Source organism: Anser brachyrhynchus, assembly GCF_964034855.1.
Source record: "Anser brachyrhynchus genome assembly, chromosome: 2".
Classification (NCBI taxonomy): domain Eukaryota; kingdom Metazoa; phylum Chordata; class Aves; order Anseriformes; family Anatidae; genus Anser; species Anser brachyrhynchus.
In genome coordinates this window covers 77,833,894-77,855,665 of record NC_137695.1, presented here as the reverse complement: position 1 = coordinate 77,855,665, position 21,772 = coordinate 77,833,894, and the positions used below count along the sequence as shown (strand labels likewise).

Below are 21,772 nucleotides of genomic sequence, written 5' to 3'. Positions count from 1 at the left end.
TACACAAGATCTCCCCAAGCAGTAGTCAACCTATTCTATCTGTGTCTCACAGTATTTAAAGCTGATGTATGAAGCACTGTAACAGTATATGTAAAAAGAGATGAGGAAAACCTGAAAAAAAAAAAACATTGCACAATATCAAAACAGGAAAAGAGAGAGGCAAACAAGTTATGTCAAGAGATAGAAAGGCATCTGGTAGTGACTAAATGATTTTTGGGGTCTCACATACCATTTTCTGGTCACGGCTCATACCTTGTGATTTTGAAGTTATTTGCAATGTGAAGAGGTATACTAAAAAGTGAGATGGCAGAAAATATTACCAAATATGAAAGATCAAATTGGAAGGAGCATTCACTGGCTCTGTTAAGGGTAAGAGACATCTAGGGAAAATGTAAGCAATATTTGGAGGATATTTACATCTAAATCTTGGAGGAATTATTTAGAACCATATGTAGGAGTGAGAAGAAGGGAAGAAATCTGAGCAACTAAATTAGAAGAGAACTTCGAGAATCTATCAGTAAATACGCTGACAGAACTATTGCTAACTGAAGAATAGTCATACAAAATTTGATAAAATTAAATAATTTTGAAGATAAGACAAAAAATAGGATATATATATATATATAATAGAAAGTTGTATCCTGTCAGAAAGGCCCCCTGTATCTCCATTTGAACAAGAAAAACTTTCATAAATTTCAATAGGTTTGAACTAGTTACTAGAAAACAACAGGCTGAAAAGAGAAAAAATACATGCCATGTAGAGATCGTGAACAAACCATAGACAAGATCTGAAAACCAACAGTCCTGCTGGATCTTCAAGAATTGATAAAGTCAGAACATGACATGTTTGCTGAATCTGTACAAGGTCACCAGCCCGCACTAGGCATCAACAACAGGCTGCGTAACTCTAAAAGAGCAGCAGCAGCTTTGTGCAGAGGAAGACTGTGCTGTTACACAAACGCTGGATTAAACAAACATCCCTCTGAAGGACTGCCCAAACTCTTGCCTAAAAGCTAGGTAGCATCAACATGTTTCCCCTACTCCAGGGGAAACAGCTGGGCTTGGTCCCTGACTGTGGCTCCAGCTGGGTAACTACAAGGGAAAGCAAGAGTGAGTAAGTGAGTGTAATGTGTGAATACTTGTATTTTATTATTAATAACAGCTTGATGTTTTTAATAATAACTCTACAGTTAATAATATACTTCATTGAAAGGCTTCCAAGGTTTATGATCTGTCTCCCCTGACTCAATCGCCTATTTGAGAAAAAGCAATTGATACTAATCCCGATCCAAAGAAAACATAAAGACATTTGCATGGAGTATTTGTGACAAAAACACAGTTCAGTAAAAACTGGAAAAGAAAGATTTCACAGTGATACTTCAATTAGCAGAAATTCACTAGAAACATATCTAATCTTTCAAGTACACTGACTCCAGTTCAGTGCATCTCATGTCATTAAGTTTAATACTGTTAGTGCATCTTTGGTACTCAGCATGTCAGGGAGGCAATTTTGGCCAGCTGACAAGTGTATATAGCTGGCTTGGCTCCCAACTATAACCCAAAGACTTTAGTGCCTATGAAAAGTAAGTCTCTTTCTCTTTCCATTTTTCATTTTTACAGAAGGGAAATGAAATGAACAACTTGGATCTCCTTTCTGAAAAGCTTTGATGAAAATGTTTTTCTGGTTTTTTTGTTTGTTTTGGTTTTTTTCCAAACTAGAAAGAAAACCAGAACCAATATCTCACCTTCTTGTCTGAGATTCTTCATCCAGATAAATAACATAAATCATTCCCTCCTGATCTAGCCCACAACAAATGGATCATTTCCTTTATGAGCAAATGTTTGACAATGTCATTAAGTAGTTACGTAAGCATCATACTCTGGATTCTGCTAAAATAATGCTTTGGCTGCACTTTCTCCAGCTCAACCTTTTTAGACTTCAGATATTTTGATACTGTAAAATTTCACTTTATTTTAACTAAAATACTGTAAAAATTTAGTACTATAAAAATTTAGTTTTTCTCTGCATTTTCAATAACTCACTTTAGAACTCTTTGAGGAATACAATAATAACACTAAGAATAAGCATATGGTAAGTTAAAGGTGGACGAGGAAAGGGTTGTTTGTTGGCAGCATATTTGAGCAAGCTATATTACCTATTTGTTGTTCCTTTATCTGATCTACTTTTAATATATCTTCAAGTAGATTCCATTGTCATGTCTTCCTCTCTGCATTTTGCTGGGGATGATTTTCATGTTGTGATAGAGAATGCTTCCCTAAGATATTTCCTGCCTTTCTCGTAATTTTCTATTTTTCTCCATTCTTTTACACAATGCACCAGGTTTGCCCTTTCCTTGCATGTTTATAGTGCCTTTAGGTAATTTCTCATATTTTTTTGCCCTTGGATCTCTACTGAAATTTTCTTTCTTTGGACTAGTTCATTGTAGTTAATAGATAACTACTGTTCTCTAATTTAAATTGTTACTATTATTACTGCTTGGACTGAACACCAGAAGACTTTAAAGTCCAGAGACTGACCCCTGCCTGAAGAAGTCACTGAAAAAAGGTCATGTCGGGTGGCCCAGTTCCTCCAAGCCTTGGTAGCAGCTTCATCTGAGTCTGAAAATCTTCTAAGTACAAAAGGGTCATTTTGGTATCTGCTGCCAGACTCTTTTGTATAGAGTTACTATTACCAGATTTCTCCTAGTTCATACAAGAAACCTGTGGCCAAGCAAAAACTTAATCTCTCAAAAATATTTAAGACTTGTATGATCACTCCCTGTAATCTCTAAGGGGCCAAGATCCTAGACCTTGCTATCTTCTGAATATCCAAGATTATCTGAGATTTCCTATGCATGATGGCAGTTAACTGACACTTGGGAGCTATGCAACGGCTGTATGATCTTGACAGAACATTTTCCTTATATATAATATGTAAACTGTGCTTAGCTCTTATTTGTATTTATAAAATTTGCAAGGTTGTACCAGAGACCTCAGGTGATAAAAACTTTACCTGCACACTGTGAGGGACAGTTTTAGTTCAAATGCCTTATTACATATACTAACAACATAAACTATTGAGAAAAGGCTGTGTTATTTCCACTCTATACATGCAAACGTGGAGCAAAAATATTTTAGGAAACTCATTCGTAAAGGAACCTGTTTGTCCAGCTTGGATTGTCTGAGATTGCTTTAGTTTAGATGAAAAACAGCACTGCCTGTATTCACAGTTTAGTCAGTAAAGGTGAGAGTGTCAAGAACTATTTGTTAATCTTGAAGTAATCACCTACCTTGGTTTACCTAAATAGCTTTCAATAGTCTACTGACTGTATTGAGTAGATCTCCACTGACTATACTAGGGACTTAGACGCTAAGTTAAGAAGGTGACACCTACATGTAAAACAGATATCTAAATTTAAGAGTTAATCTGGAGCTGAATACTATTCTTCACAGCAGACTATTTTTGAAGACTTCGGTCAAAGTAACTTGCCTAACTGCATACAGAAATGCAAGAAAATGGGATTAGGATAGAGCACGGGACCACCAAATCCCCTAACCGATATTTAGACAAGACCAATACATGAACATCTGCTTTTCACACATAATTTTTTAAACAGTAATAAACTTTTCCAAGCACCTCTTCATAAATTTTAGAGATAAAAATGCACACTACACTATACCAAATCTGGGAACAGGATCCAAATCTCAAGTACAAGCCGCTGTTCACCGTTATTTTAAATATTTTATTGTCATTCCCTAGATCACTCACAGTTTGCTCCTTCTGAAACTTTTTTTTGCCCATCTTCATAAACTGCTCTGGACTGTGAAATTTTTCATCCTTTGATTCCTCTCCCCTCTGTCTCAAGGAAGGTCTTAAAAGATTGTTCCAAAAATATGACACAGACTTTACAGTTTATAGAAACCTGAGCCAAGGAATGGTAAAGGACTGCTAAGAAGTTGAAAGCTTGATGAAAAATTGTTTGCAAAAACTAGCAATACCTTTCTGCTCTCTATAAAGTACACAAATTAATAATAACAGAATAGACAGGTTTACAAAAATGCATCTGAAAGCAATCAAAATACATCTAAGAAATAACTTTCATGGTTGTTAATGTTGCCATAATGTAAACCTTAGTAAGCTTCCATGAATTTTTAAATCTATAAATTATCAGTAGGTGGTATATTTACCCTACATCTTATAGTAATATTCCACATTTTAATTACTCTTCATGTTGTCATCCTATACAGTATCATAGTCCTATAGCAGCCTCTTCTCTCCCCACCATTAAAAGATTTCTTTTTCTATTTTTCTCTCATTTTGTTTTTAATAATGAAGGAAAAGACAAACCTTTCAGATTTTGAATATTTAGATACACTGATCAAGAACTATATTACTTGGAAGACATGTAACAAGTCACTGTCTAAAATTAGACCTTTGCTGTAAAGACACTGCACGACTCTGTTACACTGATTAATCTCTGCTTGAAAAGCAGAAAGATGCAAGTTTCCTCATTTTCCACGGTCTTTCTTCTCCTATAGAAGACATAAGGGTTCTGCTGCTGTTGTGACTAATATGGCTGATGCTTTCATCTGTCAGTTACTTTTCGCTTTGTAGTCTTGTCTTCGTTTTGTCTTGGGTGTGTTTTTTCTCCCATTTACCTTACTGATGGATTTTTTTTTTTTCAGAAGCATAATCTCCTATGCTCCTTTTTAACTCTGTGAGAGGTTTTCCAATCAGCTCAAAAAAATACTTAGTCTTCACTTTCTTCAACTTAAAGTCAGGGTAGATGGGATGATAAACTGTGCATCTAATTTATGAGCAAAAGCAGCCCTACTTACCCCCTACTTACTCCCTACTTACCCAACCCTAGTGAGGCTGGTTGGAGCAATGATACCAAAAGCATTAATCCAATAGATCTTGTGGTTCTGGCAAAAATGAAGTCTATCCCTCTGGAATCACAAGTGAGAAAACACACGTTGGCTAAAAACAATTGAACATGAACATCTAGTGTGTTGTGTGTCTATGTGTGTGTGGGGGTGTTATTAATACAGAATGTGGCATTTGCTATCATTTGTTCAAAATAATTTCCATACTCCTCTGAACACTTTTACTTGTGACCAATTGCTTTTTGTATCCTGTTAGCGTCCTCTGTTTGTTTTTTTTTTGTTTTGTTTTTGTTGTTGTTGTTGTTGTTGTTTTTTCACCACAAACAATAACTTGCAGTCTCAAACACGCTTTGTGCCTTCACACATGCTTTTTTGTTTTGCTGGGGTAAAGAGGTAGGATGCAAGCTGCAGTGAAAATGGTACATGAGAGACAACCCTTGTGCATATGTTGTTAATCAGTAAACCTTATATGTTTTGTGCTTGCTGTCTTTTCTTCTTAGTTCACGTAACTTCTGGAGATTACGCTTAACACCTTTGTCTTCACACAGACTTACAACCTAGAAAGAACTAGTGAAAGAAATTGAGATCCACTGTTGGATAAATTTCAAAACTCCCCTTTCCCTTAGGGATACCTGTTCTTCATATTATTGCAAAAGAGGCCTACTTGTAAATTCAGGTCCAGATGTAATATAGTCAGCTCTGCAAGATCCATTGGATGTATTCAACTTTGGAGTGGAAGGAAGATGTTTTAGGATTGAGTTGTTTTGTTTTTTAAAACAATATACCGAGACACGGGAAGTATTTTTCCTTTATTGATAGGGCAGGCTCAAAAAAGCATATTTAGCACAGGTCTCTATAGCTGTATGATTTTTAAAATATTATCAGAGAATATAAATCTGATAAATCTTTAGGATAATATATCTTAAAGTATTATCCAAAGAGTTCTCCCCATACTTGAAGTCTTAGTCAAAGAGGAAAAAAAACTTTCATTTTGTTTTGTTTTACAAATAATTTTTACATTGTCTCTGATTATCTCAGAAAACTTCTGCAGTTACAATATGCAAGGGGTAGCTTTGAAAACCTTCTTAATTTCACTGAAGGGTCTTAAAAACACTAAAAACACTTTCACCTGGTGGTACTGACATGCTAGCTATTGCCATACAAAGAAAAGAGTAAGTGATGAAAATACACGTTCTGCCTCTGAAAGACTGTATTTTTCTTCCTATTCTGATCACTACACTGAAACCTCCAGGCAAGCCATCTGTTGGTCGGTGGTGCTGTGTGTGGTACCTACAGCACCAGGGCTGCAGTACCAGAGCCTTATGCGCAGAACGTGCGATCTGTGCCCAGGCATGTGGTTACTGATGACCAGCCACTCTGCTGCTATTGTCACCTTCTTTTTTTTCTACACCAAATTTAATTTCTACAGCTCGAGGTTTGTATAACTGTATTTTGATTGTAATTTCCAATAAAGTATTGGTGTACCTTTTCCGTCTGGCAGAATACCAACAAAGACTACCTACCAAGGGAGCTAAATCAGGCTAAGTGCAACTGTTTACCTTTACCAAAAATCTTGAAAAAAATCTTGAGCTTGAAAAACTCATGCACAGACTTGTAACCATCTCTCTGTTTCTGCTTCTAAAGCTAAGTTTAATTTGTCTAAGTAGACACAACACCCAAATTACATTAAAAGCTGAATGTGTTTGTTTGTGGAGATAAAGAACTGGAAGAAACACTGAAGCATTGGCTTTCCCTTTTATTATTTCTTTTCCTGGTAGTAACTGTATTTACTCAGTTACTATATTTACTCAGTTCTAGGATTAATTTTTGGCTTATGTAAAGTGCATAGTAATCCTAGATATGAGCAACATAACATCTATTTATTTTCCTTTGTCATCACCAGACCAAGTACAGCATAGCAAGAAATAGCAAAGCAGTTTCATTTCTCCAAATGTTTTTTTTTTTCCTTTTTTGTTTATTTATTTTTAACCTTAGTGTAATACAAGACTCAATTAACTTCATTTGGGAAAGCAGCCTCCCAGAAGATACAATTTTGGTGCAGCTTAGGTTTTAAATAAAACCTTTAAAGATGGATTTGGGGGATTAGCAATGAGCTTAGTGAAGATATGTTCTTGGGAGGCATCATTTTTTGGAGTGATTGCAGCTTTTCCTATCTCTAAATGCTTTGTCAGTATGTCAGAAGAGATAAATATTATCTCTGTGTATATATACACCGGCCTACTACCAGATCTGAGAATAAAATATTAAGAGATTAAAATTATGTTTTCAGATGAAAGTATATGCTGAAACAACATCAGTGCAATATTTCAGTTTTCATTTGAGTATTGTTTCTGGACTGTATCTGATGTAATTCCATACAGACAGAATATTTCAGCCAGGAAGGGACCTCTGGAGGCCTCTTGTCCAACCTCCAGATCAAAGGAAGGTCAGCTATCAGGTCAGACCAGGCTGCTCAGGGCTTTATACATCTGTTCATACACTCATAACTTACATCTTCGTCCACAATGGCCACAAGGCCTGAAGGCAGGCAGTGGAAAATAAAAGTTTGAAATAAAAGTCTTTAATTTTTTTCACTCCATAACCCACATTTCAATTAAAACCATTTAAAGTTAAAATGATTATTTCACTGAGATAGAGGGTCACTTTTATAATTCCTAATCTTGCATGACCTAAGCACAGTAACCTTGATTTACAATGAATGCCATAAGCTGGTATTTAAGCAGGCAGTGTTCATTCATTAAACACTCATTTTAAATTCCTCTGTAATAAGCAATTAGCTTGCCAAAGTCTTATACAATGTCATATATTTAGGCCACTGACATACAAAATTCCCTTGTAGCCCAGAAAATAATTGTATGACACTGCACAAAGAAGTTTCTCAAAAGGCTGGCCTTTGCAGCAATATAAAACTTATAAAACTTAACCCCTATGAGCTATACCAAGAACATGTAATGCTCCCTTTGCAAAGTGTTTTTATTAATGCCTTGTAGAGAGCACTACTGAGCTGCAAGCACTGGAGTAGAAACCTCAAGAAAAACAGAGATTTTTTTTGTTCCTCTATCTTTGAGTGCTTTCATCCAGCTTCTGGGTCAGATTTCTGACTCAAAATTTGAATAAAAGTTGTATTTCATAGGGACTTCTGCCAACTGAAATTTTTACATCTGCATATAAGCATGATCCTGTATTCCCTACACATTACCAACCCAACATACAGCTCATATTTGCATTGGCACAAAATGGAATGACTAATGCAGTCCAATTGGCAATGCCATTCTTGAAATCGTAACATGAAACGAGCTCAAGTGAGGTCAGAGCACGAGGGAATTTCAAGCTTGTCAAAATAACTTAACCTAAAGTCAAACATGAATGATGATCAGGTTTACTGCACATCAGACAGAAATCAACAGCTTTCCAGGTATATGCTGAGTCCTCCAGTGCTAAGTTTTGAACAATCCTCACTACAGAGAGAAAAATAAAAATAAAATAAAAATTTTAAAAAAAAGGTATTTCAGTGGCTTTCAGACTAGCTGTGGAATTTGCACCAGTGCATGGAACTGCATTTACCACTCCTATTTCTATAAATACAATATTGCATGGGAATCTCCAAAAGAATCATGCAATTGGAAAATCTGAGAGACGCTTTTATGTAAATTGTGCTGGCTAGAAGAAAAGAGGACTTTTCTGGAGACAAAATCAAAATAAGTTTTTCAGCCTTTAAAACAGAATTACGTGCCTACACAAAATGCTGCAGCCATCTAGGGTCCAGTGCCCGTAGCCTTGCCAACAGAAGGAAGTGCACATGAGGCGCCCATGACCCTGGGCTTTGTTGCGAGCCAGTTATTTCACAGAGCAGCACCTCCTCCGTGAGCTCTGGTACAGCCACCTCCCTCTCTCCCTCCGATGGCAATTACCTGATGTCTCCTGCTGTACAGGCTCAGGCAACTCACCCTAGGGATACTACTGCTATGTCACGACCCTTTTCTCACCCTGCTTTCGTGTGTGCCACCACCTCCGCAGACACCGATGCTCATCTCCACTACCACCCTTTTGCACATGAAAGTCACCAAGCCCCAAAGATGCAAAACATAAACCTCAAACTCGTTATTTTTTCCATATTCTCAAAGAAAAAATACAGAACTGACACTCCATGCTTTTCCTAAATATGTACAGACATATGATGCATAGCTTGCCTTTGGCCTTTCCACAATGCCCGTGGTCCTGCCAAACAGGCTTAAAATAACTTAACTGATATCCATAAATACACACGTAATCGGACTTGTAATATCTCCTTACATTATCATTTTCTTTTATTTAACCCAGGTGGAATAATATTTTTACATTTTTACAGGGATTCCTCAGGAAGAGACAGGCTAGGAACTATGTCACTTTTTTTTTTTTTTTTTTTCTGTTAAGAGCTACACAGATATCCTATCAAAGGTAGAAGAAAAAATTGTACACAAGTACATAAGCTTCCAAAACCCAGGAAACAGCTGTCAGTTTCATAGCTACATACAATATAAAAGTTGATTGGAAAACTAGAAAAGCACCTTTTGCTACTTTTTTTTTTTTTTTGCTCTTTACAGAGTTTCCAAAATTGGCACTTACTTGGGATTAGAATTTGGAGCGTGTTTAACACACAATAGGTACTTGCACTTGTGAATGATTCCTTTTGTTGGTGTTTCTGTGATGAGAGAATCCCCTGGCTTTACAGCTCACCACACTCAGGAATAGATATTGGTTTGCGCTGTATAGTATTAGAAAGTGCAAAAGATCACTGTGCCATTTCTGAAGCCTGTGGTAAAGGCTTTTTGCTGAGATGAGAGCATGTGTGGAATAGGCTGGCCAACAGTCAATTTCAGAGGAATAAAACAATTATTTGATAAGGGTAAGGTACACTACCACTAGCCAAATAATAATAACGTTTACTGCCCAACAGTAGGTAAGAAAATAGTCTGTGTTTTCACTCTTTCCCTTTTGAAAAACAAGTAAAAAGAAAAAATCAGGTTCCACCACCACACTAATAAATCAAGGTTATTACTAGGACCAGTGGACCCCAGTTCTGATCCCGAAGTCATGAACATCATGTACACATGAACACATGTACATCAACCTAAGTGCACAGTGAACAGTTACTTAGAGGAAACTGGAAAGGCTCTGACATAGTAGATTTTCTAATATTCAGGAACTTTCCAGATGTTACGACCTATCCAAATACCAAATTCCTCAGGTTAAAAGCAAACCCTCCACAAACATGCAGACAGGGAGATTACCAATATTAATTGCAGACTTTGAAATTTCCTGAGTTTAGAAAACTGACCTTTACATTTATACATTTCCAATCAGAAAATTTTGGTAGATAATTACACCAATGAAAAAAGTAACTGAATAAAAAACCCCACTTCATCAGAGTTTTGATTTTGTAAGTTACAATTTAGAAGCATACATTAAAAGAAAAATACTTGACGAAACACTCACTGGGTTTCATACTGGTGTCTGTCTATGTGCTGTAAAATGTGTTACATCTTTGTACAGTTTTATCAAAGCTCCTCGGTTATAAAAAGTGTTCTGCTTCTATCCACCACATTTTTTTTCTTGAAACAGAAATGTGTTCAAGGATGACATGCCATTTTGACAACATGCATATTTCTTTGTAAACTTGATAAAAAAAAATACAATCACAAAAGAGCATGCCCTATATATCTGATAGACACTGTATGAGTCACTGCATTATTCTAATGACAGCATGTAGACATTAATTTCAAAACTACAGAAGAGACTACATAATGAAGATATTTCTGATGGGAAAATGCCACTGCATAAGAAAAAAGGAAACTGACTTAGATGTTTTGGAGTGATGCAACCAACTTCGTGTCACTTGCCTGGTAACCTCGTTTGAAGCGACTGTTTCTAGCTTATACCCAACAGCCAGTGAAAGATTGAATTGTGGTCCAAAGAAATACCTTTGCTCTCTTGTGTACCTGTTATTAAATTGTTATTGAATTTAAAATGGCACAGGGTTGAGTACTCTCGCTTTAGGCACCATTCACTTGCTTCTAGGCACTCAAAATAGTTAGGTACCCATGAATACATGTCAAGAGCAGTAAAATAATACTGTTTCATTTTCAAATGAATGCATTTCTCTTTCGTAAGTCCAGGTCTCCACTTCCCACTAGAAAGACCCTTCTCACCCATAACAGCCTGGAGAACCATGCTCTACAACATTTCGTTTGACCTACTGATCCTGAGCTTTTTCTTTTTAAAAAGCTAACTGTGCCAGTGTACCCAACTCTGGAGAAACTTAGCTCCTGACTCTAAAGTATCTATACGTAGGCCTATACATACATTGCTCATGTAGTTTGAGAATGTTCCACCACTTTTGTAAAACCTGCTAGGTTCATCACTTTTTTATTAAAATTGGCTACTGATAAATATTTATCACAAAGACGATTTTTATTAACAAAGATATTTGGTTTCTTTATGATCTTAGCATAACAAAGAGACTAATTTCAAAAATACTTCATTATGCAAGAAAGCAGAGGCAGATATATAAAATAGCTCATTAAGTCCTATACTGTCTCAAAGCGCTGTCTGCAAATGTCTGCTCAATTATTTACAATGTGTAATCTTACCTTCTCTATGATATAGATGGTGTGCTTTTTTTCTAAAAAAAAAAAATAAATCTCATTAAATAAAATATCAAGAAATACACAAACTTGAACCTCTGATCAACCACCTTAGTAATTTATTCCTCTAAAATCCCCCTTCATTTTTATTTTTTTTATGATCGGTATTCTTTGTCAAAGAATTAACTTTGCATATACTTTATTTCTTGAGAAGATTTCAGAGAAAGATTGTTTTTTAAAATTCAAGGGAATTGTCACCTATAATTTTCTTGCATATCAAGATCAAGGCATTCTTTGAAATCATGTATTCTGTGCAACTGACAGGAAGTTTTAGATAGTGCAGATCTAAAACATGTAACAATAATAAACCCAATGAATAATAGCTAAGTGGCAGATTTATTTTGGGATTCAGTAACACTGCCATCTTATTTAAACATGCTATTTCCTGTTTTTTGCAAATCCTTTGATGTAGAAAGCCTCTTTTTTTCTTATTGTCAATGCTGTACATGTAAGGAAAGTGAACAATCTCAAATGTATGCTATCTGGATGATCAAAATATTAAGTTAGCATTCCTCTTCTATTAACCATCTTCAGTTTTGTTTTAAAATTCATGGTTTATTTAAAGAAAATTGTCGGCATTTTATTCATATCAGGTTTGAAGGGGCACTAATTTGCTATTCAGATTCATAGCAGTGCCTTTAATGTAACATTCAGCGAGAACACAACCTAATAAATATTAAATAAATAAATGATTCTTACTTGCAGTACATCTTCTTAAAATAAACAGATAATATAAGCAATAACAGGAAAGATCTCAAAAGTAGTTTCACCACAGTAAAGTATTTAAAAATTGGAATGCTTTGTCTGGCCAATGTTGCCAGCTTCTGAACCTCTGAGGTTCACAATATCCAGGATGGCTTTATTCTCAAGACATTGATGGATGTAAGGTCTAAACCGGTGCTTCCTTTTTTGTTACAGCTATAAAGAAATTGACTTTTTTCAAAGAACAATTTTTTACATTTTTGTTTCAATTTTTTTTCTTCCCCACACTTAATGTCTGTCAGTTAAGATTTCAGGTACAAAATAAACTATAAGTGAAAGTGTAAGTAATTAAGTCTTTAACTGTCTTAATGAAGGAGCAAAAACAAAGCATTATTCATTTTTGCATATTATAAGCTGTAAATGTGTTTGGGAAAAATGTTCTTGCAATACATTAGCGAGAATGATTTAAATAAAAGGCAGAAAGGAAAATGAGCATTTCTTAGTGAAACATCTTGTAAATTCCAGTGATGGACAAGGCAATTTCAATTTTTGACATGGAACCCACTCACTCACTTTCTCACAGGCTCTGTGTGGGCACCATTTGTTGTGCAGAAGGATATTATAAAATATACACAGCACAGGAGTATAAAGCAGTTATAAAGCTATTAAATAGTGTGCCTGACTAACACAGAAACAAAAAGACAGTGGGGATTAACAATGTACCTGACTAAACATGAGTATATCCTTGTAAATATCATGCTTGTAAGACATGCAAGCAGTCCTCAGTGAGTTGAGGAATGGGCAAATTCCCCCACTCTCTGCAACAGCTCCTTGGCATTGCTTAGTCGCCAGCTTCCACCTCCCTGTTTTTGTGTTTTTCTATACATATAACTTTATATTTTTCTGTGTCAGTGTTTTCTTCCTAACTTGAATCTTTGAGCTGCAATGTATACCCATCTCAACAAAGAAACTTCAGCGTGCAGTTTTACTCTTTTCTTGCATGGTTCGCTTCTGCAGTTTAGCTTTCATCTGAGCTAAAGTGTACCTGAATTTAGAAAACAGCTCCAAATATTCATGAAACAATGCTGATATGTAAAGGACATAGGAAGTTCTGTGTGATTTAACATAATAATGTAAATGCATACCTATCATATGCTTCAAATCTATCTGCAATTCAGTAGCTGCTACTCTTTGAACCTAAGCCTTTTCTTTCATGACTGCAGTGAGGATGTCTTTATTGTCCTTTGTGTTTTCTGTTAGAAGAAATACAGGATTACTTATGGAAAGCAAAATGTTGTACTATTAGCCTTTTTCACACACTTCCACCCCCAACCCTAAAATTCACATTCTGATGTTTTGCACCAACCTTGAGTCTGCTTGCCAAATTCATCAAAATTTTGCCAGGGAAAGATGATCTCACAGTTACACTTTTCCTATGAGGTTTGTGAAGACAGGCAATGAGAGGATACAGAAATCAGCTTACAAAAAGGAGTATGACTTTCATTTTTTCATTAGGCTTCAGACAGTGCACATCCACAGAGGTGTGCAAAAGGCCACCACTCATGAAACTCTTCCTACACACTCCTCCCTGCCTTCATTAGCTCATCAGTAACCCACATGCCTTTTCTTTGATACTTCTCACAGCCCATAATCCACCACCCTAGGTAATTTAAATAATCTTACTAAAAGTATACTTAACTACAAGATCATGATAAAAGTAATGCTGAGGCAACCCATCCTGCTCCCCCACAGAGCAAGAGATAAATGTTGTGCTTATGTCTAAATCTGCAAGTAATATATTACTTAAGAAAAGGAATTTCTTAGGAGAAAGCTGTACTACAAACTACAATTAATCTTGCCAGCAAGGCCACCTTCTTCCCATTCTGCCATGAGTCAAAGACCTACTGAACTTCTACAGAAATTTTCCTTTAATAAAAACAGAACAAAACCTCTTGTTCTGTTATTATCACTGGAAAAAAAAAAAAAGAAAAAAGAAAAAAAAGTAGCATCTAGAAAGGCAGTACCATTTCAGCCTGTAACAATCCCTTCCTCTAAAAAGTGTTCAATGTCTTACCAACTATGCTAATACTCTTATTGAAAGACATAACGAGAAGGTAAATAACTTTTGTATGAAATGCACTTTTAAATGTTTGTAAAACCTTGGATTTTGACTAACATAAGCCAAAACTGCAAAGCTGTCCTGAAGTGAATTGGAACACTGCCTGTTCAAGGCAATTGACAACCTGATTTCAAACGTTTTCTTTGCCAAACACAAGCTGTATCTATTCCATAGGTAGCAATTTTCTAAACAATTTTTCCTTATTTCTTTATAGTGACTCCACATAGACCTCTCATGATACTGACCACATTGCGTTCTATGGAAGGTCTACATATATAAAAGATTGTTTTTAAAAATTTTTGTATGATCTGTCCTATTGTATAGTTTGAACCACGTAAATTCAGTCTGGAGCTTCAGAGCCAAATCTAGGGTGGTTCTAAAGAGACTTCTGGGAGAAGAACTCATTGAGAGCAGCCCTGCAGAGAAGGACTTGAGGGTTCTGGTGGCTAAAAAGCTCATCATGAGCCAGCAGTGCATGCTTTGCAGCCCAGAAGGCCACCTGCATCCTGGGCTGCATCAACAGAGGTGTGGCTAGTAGGTCAAGGGAGGTGATTGTCCCCCTCTGCTCTGCCCTTGTGAGGCCCCACTTGGAGTGCTAAGTCCAGCTCTGGGGTCCCCAGCACAAAAAGGATGTGGGTCTGTTTGAGTGGGTCCAGAGGAAGGCCACGAAGATGAACGGAGGGCTGGAGCACCTCTCCTATGAATAAAGACTGAGAGACCTGGGGCTGTGTTTCAGCCTAAGGAGAAGGCTCCAGGGTGACCTTATTGCAGCTTTTCAATACGTAAAGGGGGCTTATAAAAAGATGGAGAGCAACCTTTTGCTCAGTCAGATAACAACAGGACAAGGGGGAATGGTTTTAAACTAGAAGAGAGGAGATTTAGATTAGAGGTTAGGAGGAAATTCTTCACTCAGAGGGTAGTGAGGCACTGGCACAGGCTGCCCAGAGAAGCTGTGGATGCCCCATCCCTGGAGGTGTTCAAGGCCAGCTTGCATGAGGCCGTGGGCAGCCTGATCCAGTGGACGGTATCCGTGCCTATGGCAGGGGGCTGGAATTAGATGATCTTTAAGGTCCCTTCCAACCTGTGCCATCTATGATTGTATGATATGATTCAGATAAATCCCGGCAAACTTAAACAAATGCTCAAATACTCAATACTTGCAATTGCAAAAACAGTCAAATTCCTCAGAGAAGAAGGATGGAACTAGTACAAACATGCACACACACACCCTTTTTTTTTTGGCTTGTTATGGTAAGAAAGAAACTGTTTTATAAACAGGCAGACATTGAGACATGCTTGTTGTGTGCAGTATTGTCTATTTGCCTGACAAGTTAGGCTATGAAAATGCCACAGAAAAAACAACATTCTGAATCTTTGTTCTTTTCTTTCTCCTGTATAACTAGAATCTGTTAAAAAACAACTGGGGAGAGAGGGGGAGAGAGAAAGAACACAGATTTGACTACAAAAACAAAAACAGATCCAAAGCTTCTCATCTAGTTTTATCTTTTTTCATAAAAAGGCAGAGTTGGCCACTTTTAATCCGTGTGGTACTCAAAACCTTGATGTTGTTAACACAACCAATTCTATCTTCATGCTACTCAACGAGTCCAGTTTTAGGTAAGTAACATAAATAAAAACAGGTTGCCTTGCTTATAGCTGTCAAGTTTGCCTTTTCAGTTAGAACTAATTCCCCAAGAGCTGAGTGCTTCTTTCCAAGGACATATTCTCACCTGACACCCTGTCATTCAAAACACCACTAGAACATTCTGGGGATACAGAGTTATTTCTACTTAGGCAGGAGAATCTGGTACTCTGTGTAGGTCTCCATCCCATGTACAATGGACAGTTACCATACTTGTTGACAGTCAAACACCTGACAATACTGTTTTTCTAAAGTATAATTACAAAGAGGACTTGCACTATTCTCTTTCTTGTAACTGTACAGATTATTTTAAAGAAATATAGTCTGCAAACCATGCTTAAAATGTATATTCCAAACAGCAACTCATCTCTTAAATGTTCATTGATAGAAAGGAAACAAGCTAGCTGTAAGCAGATGTGAAATTCACAGCTGTTTAATACAGTAAATTAAAGTTTCACTGGCAGTGGACCTACCATGCAGAAAACATTTACAGACATGTCACAATGTGAAAAGCATCAGAAAGAGCAAGGAAATGCTCCTAGATGGTCCACGTCCTGCATTAGCATCATAACCATCATAAGATTTCCTTACAGTTTACCCAAGAGTTATGCTAGACATAAAGTAAAAAAAACAAACAAACAAAAAAAAAAAGGAAAAAAATCAACATATGTCATTGGATATAGGGAATAGCTTCTATAAGGGAATCACTAAAGAATACTTCTCTATTTAGCTTTGAAGAGAAAGAAACTGAGATTTCTAAGGACAGAAGTAGAGATCACTAAAGATTTCATGAATTTCCAAGACATCAGTGATGGTGCAGAGAATAAAAATAGGAGATAGTCATTTAAATCTCACACTATGGCCAATAATAAAAACAAAACAAAAACACCAATAGAAGCTAACAGTAAAGAAAAAAATCTGAAACAAGCTAAAGTCTTTTTCCCTTTTCATGTGCATGATTTATGGAACTGATTGCCACAGGATGTTATAGGTGAAGATATGTGTTAAATGTTTTTAAAAAAGTTCTTTAAGGATATACTCTTTGGTTCTGAGACAACCCAAAGCTTAGAAAGTCTGTAAACTGATAAATGCTGGAAACTGAGAGGTTATTTCTTGGAAACCATCAGTTCAGTTCTTTCCATGAATTTAGCTTTTGTAAAAAGATGCAGGGTTCTGATGAAGGCTGACTTCTGGTCTGATCCAAAGTAAAGTAAAGTTTGATCCTTTACATTGCCATAAAAAGCCAACCCTTTGGAAAAGAGTTCTTCCATTTCATAGCCTTTGTAAAACTGAGACGGAGTGTGAGAAGACAAAAATGGCAGAGAAGCCACAGTGATGTTTTCCATCACAGTGATTCCTGTTTCTTGTGCTAATTGTTATGTCTCCTGAATTACTAGATCATTCATTTTCTGCGTAATTAGTTTGCAGTAACATATTCTGTTATCCTGTTTTTGTTAATCATAATTATCTTAAGAAATCATGACATTAACATTCTCTCGGTGTATTAGTAATATGTTGATCACTAAAATTTATTAGTATCTTTGCCACAAAAATATACTTGAGGTTTCTTTTATTTTTGTTGAGCAGCCTGACTGATTTTTGTTTCAAAGAGTATTACGTAGAATGACAAAAATAACATTTTTCTTCTCAGAAAGTCAACACAATTCCTGTGAGCTCTAGAAGACCTGAGCACTAATCCTGTGCGGTGCTTTCATGTGAAAAAAATCAAGCCATTAAAAATGTACTCAGCTTCAGGGTCCAAAATGGAAATAAAACTAGTGAATCGAACCCCAAAATATTGAACTGCATGTAAACCAGATGGTGGCAGAAAAAGGTCAGTATCGATTGCAATGGATCTACTCAAGTGAATATAGATTATCTGACTGAAAAGGTGATACAGACTTAGATCCTGAGATATTAACAAAGATATCTGTAAGAGGAATAGATATACTAAGACTGCCTACACTGTCATGACATCAGTCATGCATTAAATCCAAGTTTATTCCAAAAAAGTAAAAAAAAATCAATGAGCAATTAACATTCAGATACCAAACAGCACAACATTCAACTCCCAGTTATTTGCAAGGGAGTTAGATCAATTGGTTTTATTATTCACAACTTTCAAATCATTAAGAGCAGGGATTTCCCTCCCTCAGCCCCTGGGTACGCCCCACACTGGAGCAGGGCATGGTGTGAGGAGGAAGGGGCAGCAGAGAGGGGCTCTCAGGGACTGACCCCAGACCCTGTGCTGCTCGCTCGGGGATGAGGGAGGGGTGAGGCTGGGCCTGGGAGGGTGGAGGGTGTTGGAGGGGTGAGACTGGGCACGGGATGAAGAGGGGCTAGGAAGGTGTTTTAATTTTGTCTTTGCTTCTTGCAATTCAACACTTTTTTACCTGGCAATAAATTAAATTAATGTTCCCTAAGTCAAGTCTGCATTGCCTGTGAAGGTAAATGGTGAGCGATCTCCCTGCCTTTATCTCAACCCAGGAGCTTTTTCACGTTATTTTCTCCGCCTGTTCTGTTAAGCGGAAGGAGGGAAAGACTGGCTGGGTGGGCAGCTTACAGCCAGCCAAAGTGAAGGTACACTGAAACCACAGTTAACCCTCTAACTCCTACCTGCGGAAATCAAGTGCAAAATCCACAGAGTCTGCAATGTTCAGTAGTTTTAAACTATTCTCTGTATAAGGAAAAAATGGTACCCAAAGCACTATCAAAAACTTGTTGTACACACAGTCCCCAAACTGACAGCATTATACAGTGGGACTGCATTTACAAATAGCCAACAGCAGGTACAAAGCTTTCCCATCATCATAGCGGTGTGCAAGTCACTTCACACGTCTATAAGGTACCTTTTATTTTCTCTTTGGCATCCTTAAGTTTGTAAAAAAAAAGTTCAGTTTTAAAGGTAAGGATTAGCTTCAGTTAATCAGAAAACATGCCCACCTTGCTAACAGAAACATCTTCTCTTTCATTTATTTTTCTGGTAGTGTAACAAGGAAAGGAGATCATCTCCATGCCAAAAAATACATTAGGTAGGGAAATGGTATCGTCTCTAGCAGCACCACTGGAGTCTGGATCAGCACCTTTTATCTGATTTGTTATTAAAGACCAGCCTATTTGCAAGAGCTAAAATATTTTGGATTTAATAGTTCCCCCAGATATGTAAGATAACTAAGACCCTCCATGCACTTGTTATGAAATATTTTTCATTTACAAGGTACTGCATTAAAAACTGGGAAGGCATGTCTCAGCAGAACATGCTCCTCTCCGCACACATTACACTGCACCAGGAGGAAAGATTAAAAACCTGCCCTAAGTGATATCAGTGGGTGGGGATCTACTGCACTGTGAAGATAATCTGGCATGGCCTACCTGCCTTCCCTTCCCTGGTGCCTGTTCTGAGCCTTCGCTCCTGCAGCTCTGCCAGGGGACCTTCTGCTAGGTTTCATGTGGTCTGCTGGTGTTTTTCCTCTTGACAGTTCCATTAGTGCTCCGCAGTTTCTATAATGAAAGGTGAACAAGGTCTGTTCCAAGTTTGCTAAGGCTGAGATTCTGTGAGATATCAAAGACAATCCTACAGGATATAAATACACTCCTTGCACTGGCCCTCTCAGCTAATGCCAGTGTTTGCCCCCTCTCTTTGGCTGTTCAGAACGTGCTAGGGAAAGCTGTGGTCTCCTTTATTTATACCAGTATCAGCTCACAGTCTTTCTCAGAGCTTCCTAGAGCTGCAATACTAAACTTCTTATATTTCACTTTTGAGTCCTTTTCTTTCAAATCAGTATTTCTGGATGGAAGAGAGGTTCCTTGTACGACATAATGAATAATCTATTTCAAGGGCTTCACCAAGTCTAAAACAAGGCCAGAAAGTGATGGCTGTGAAAAGAAAACAGGACAGCCACAAAAAAGAGCTTCAACTCCCTTCCCATGTTTAGCTTAATAGTTTTGTTGAGGGCATTCATGTTTTCATGGTCTCAGTAAGGAAAATAACCCAAAGGTTATCAGAGGTCTGTTACAGAAAATTTTAGTTCTGTTTACCATTAGCTTGTTATCAGGCCCAAAGAGAGAAAGCTCTGCAGCATAGTCCCAGATTTCTTATTTCCTGTTGTTGTTGTTTGGTTGTTTTTTTTTTCCCTCTAAAAAATATTCTCTAAATAAATATTCTGTATTGACTATAATCTTTGTGCCTTTTTATAGCTTAGCTTATACTGTAAAGTAAAATTTGTACTTTAATACTTCTGCTTTTCCTGATAGACACCAAGAAAGATTGTGTTTATCCCACAGGCTGCCTGATGCCTTGCCCTCTATTTCTTTTCCTGAAATGTGGCACAGCTGGCTTTTCCAACCAGTACTGGAGTGGCTCACATACATCACCAGCTCTCTATCACCTTCTGCTGTCCAGTATTGCTGTGCAGCAGCACGACTGATGCTGCACTGCAATGGCAGTCAATTCGATCATTATTTTGACAGAACTGAATGGCTGACGTTTTTCTATACTGGATCTACATTCAAAGCCTTTAGCTTAATTTTGGAAAGGAATTTTGGCACAACTCTACCTCAAATATGCTACTGCAGCATGGATGCAGTTTGGTCCCAAACTGATGCTACATTGACTTCTGCATTTTGAAATTGTTTCCTGCATTTTTCTACTGCATTTTTTTTAAGTATGTAATAACTTAATTCGGAATTTAAAAACGTATAACTCCCTTCTTTTAGAGGATTTCTATTTTTTGCTTAGGTGTGCACATACATTTAATTCTAACAGAAATAATGCAGACGTAAAAAAGAGAGCTTTTTTTGCCTCTGCTCCTAGCCACAACTCAGTAAAAAAAGGCACAGACAGCTTTTACCCATACTTCCCAAATAACCACAGATGGGGCAGGTGATGGTTTAGTCACTGGCGTACTTCACAATAGATTGCGGGTATTTGCAGCTCTGCCAGGTGCTGGACACCTCAGGGGAGCATTACAGGAGCTGACTGCCACCATGGCACAGGGGAGTTCGTTCCCTGCTCTCTTCTCTTGATCTCCATTGCTTTCTGGTCACGACTCTGACGCTGGCTGCCCACGAGCTGAGTAATGTAAGAACTAATACCACTGCACTATTTCAAATGATCCTGTCAAGTTGAGTGCTCTGTTAGTTTAGGGTCACACTGTACTGCTATGAAGGAAAAAATAAAAATAAAAAGCCATGCTCTGATGAGTAGCTGAACTTTGCTGCCTTCAGGACCAAGTTTAATCAGCTATATTACTTGCACTACTTACAGACCACTGCATGCTATGCAATATTTAGATGGATGGTCACGTTGAAAAGAAGCAAGACAGCATGTCTTTTCAGGTTATTTTTGGAGCAGTAATAAATACAGAATAGTAAAATGTACTGCAAAAATACACTGAACTGTACACACTAAGACTGTAATTTCACTGAAAGTGCTCTGATAGACAATTAAAGAGGACAGTGAAGTCTGAATGGCTTCTTAATGTCACTGGAACTTTGACGCAGAATTATGTCATTGAATTACAGTCTCTCATCTTTCTTTTTGATGTATACAATGCAATTTCTTCTAATAAAAGGGAAAATGAAGTGGCAATGACAGCAAGTAATTTTTAAAGTTTTTTTTTTGGAGGGGATGCTTTGCAGCAATATCTTGTGCCTTTTTTTTTTTTTGTAAACAGAAGTGCTGAGATACTAACAGACTGACTCCTGTTCTTAGCCCTG

At 37.2% G+C, this 21,772-nt stretch overlaps 1 protein-coding gene across 2 annotated transcripts in view; it reads right to left on the bottom strand.

Annotated features, from left to right (window-relative positions):
- Positions 1-21,772, bottom strand: part of LOC308190633 (uncharacterized protein) — a 288,343-nt gene that overhangs the window by 201,465 nt on the left and 65,106 nt on the right. For both annotated transcript variants that reach the window (XR_013947386.1, XM_080582248.1), the window contains exon 3: positions 19,427-19,555. Coding sequence is in view for 1 of the 2 variants with exons in the window: in XM_080582248.1 (XP_080438374.1) it covers positions 19,427-19,539 (113 nt within the window). In the remaining variant the exon portion in view is untranslated. The remainder of the gene's footprint in view (positions 1-19,426; positions 19,556-21,772) is intronic.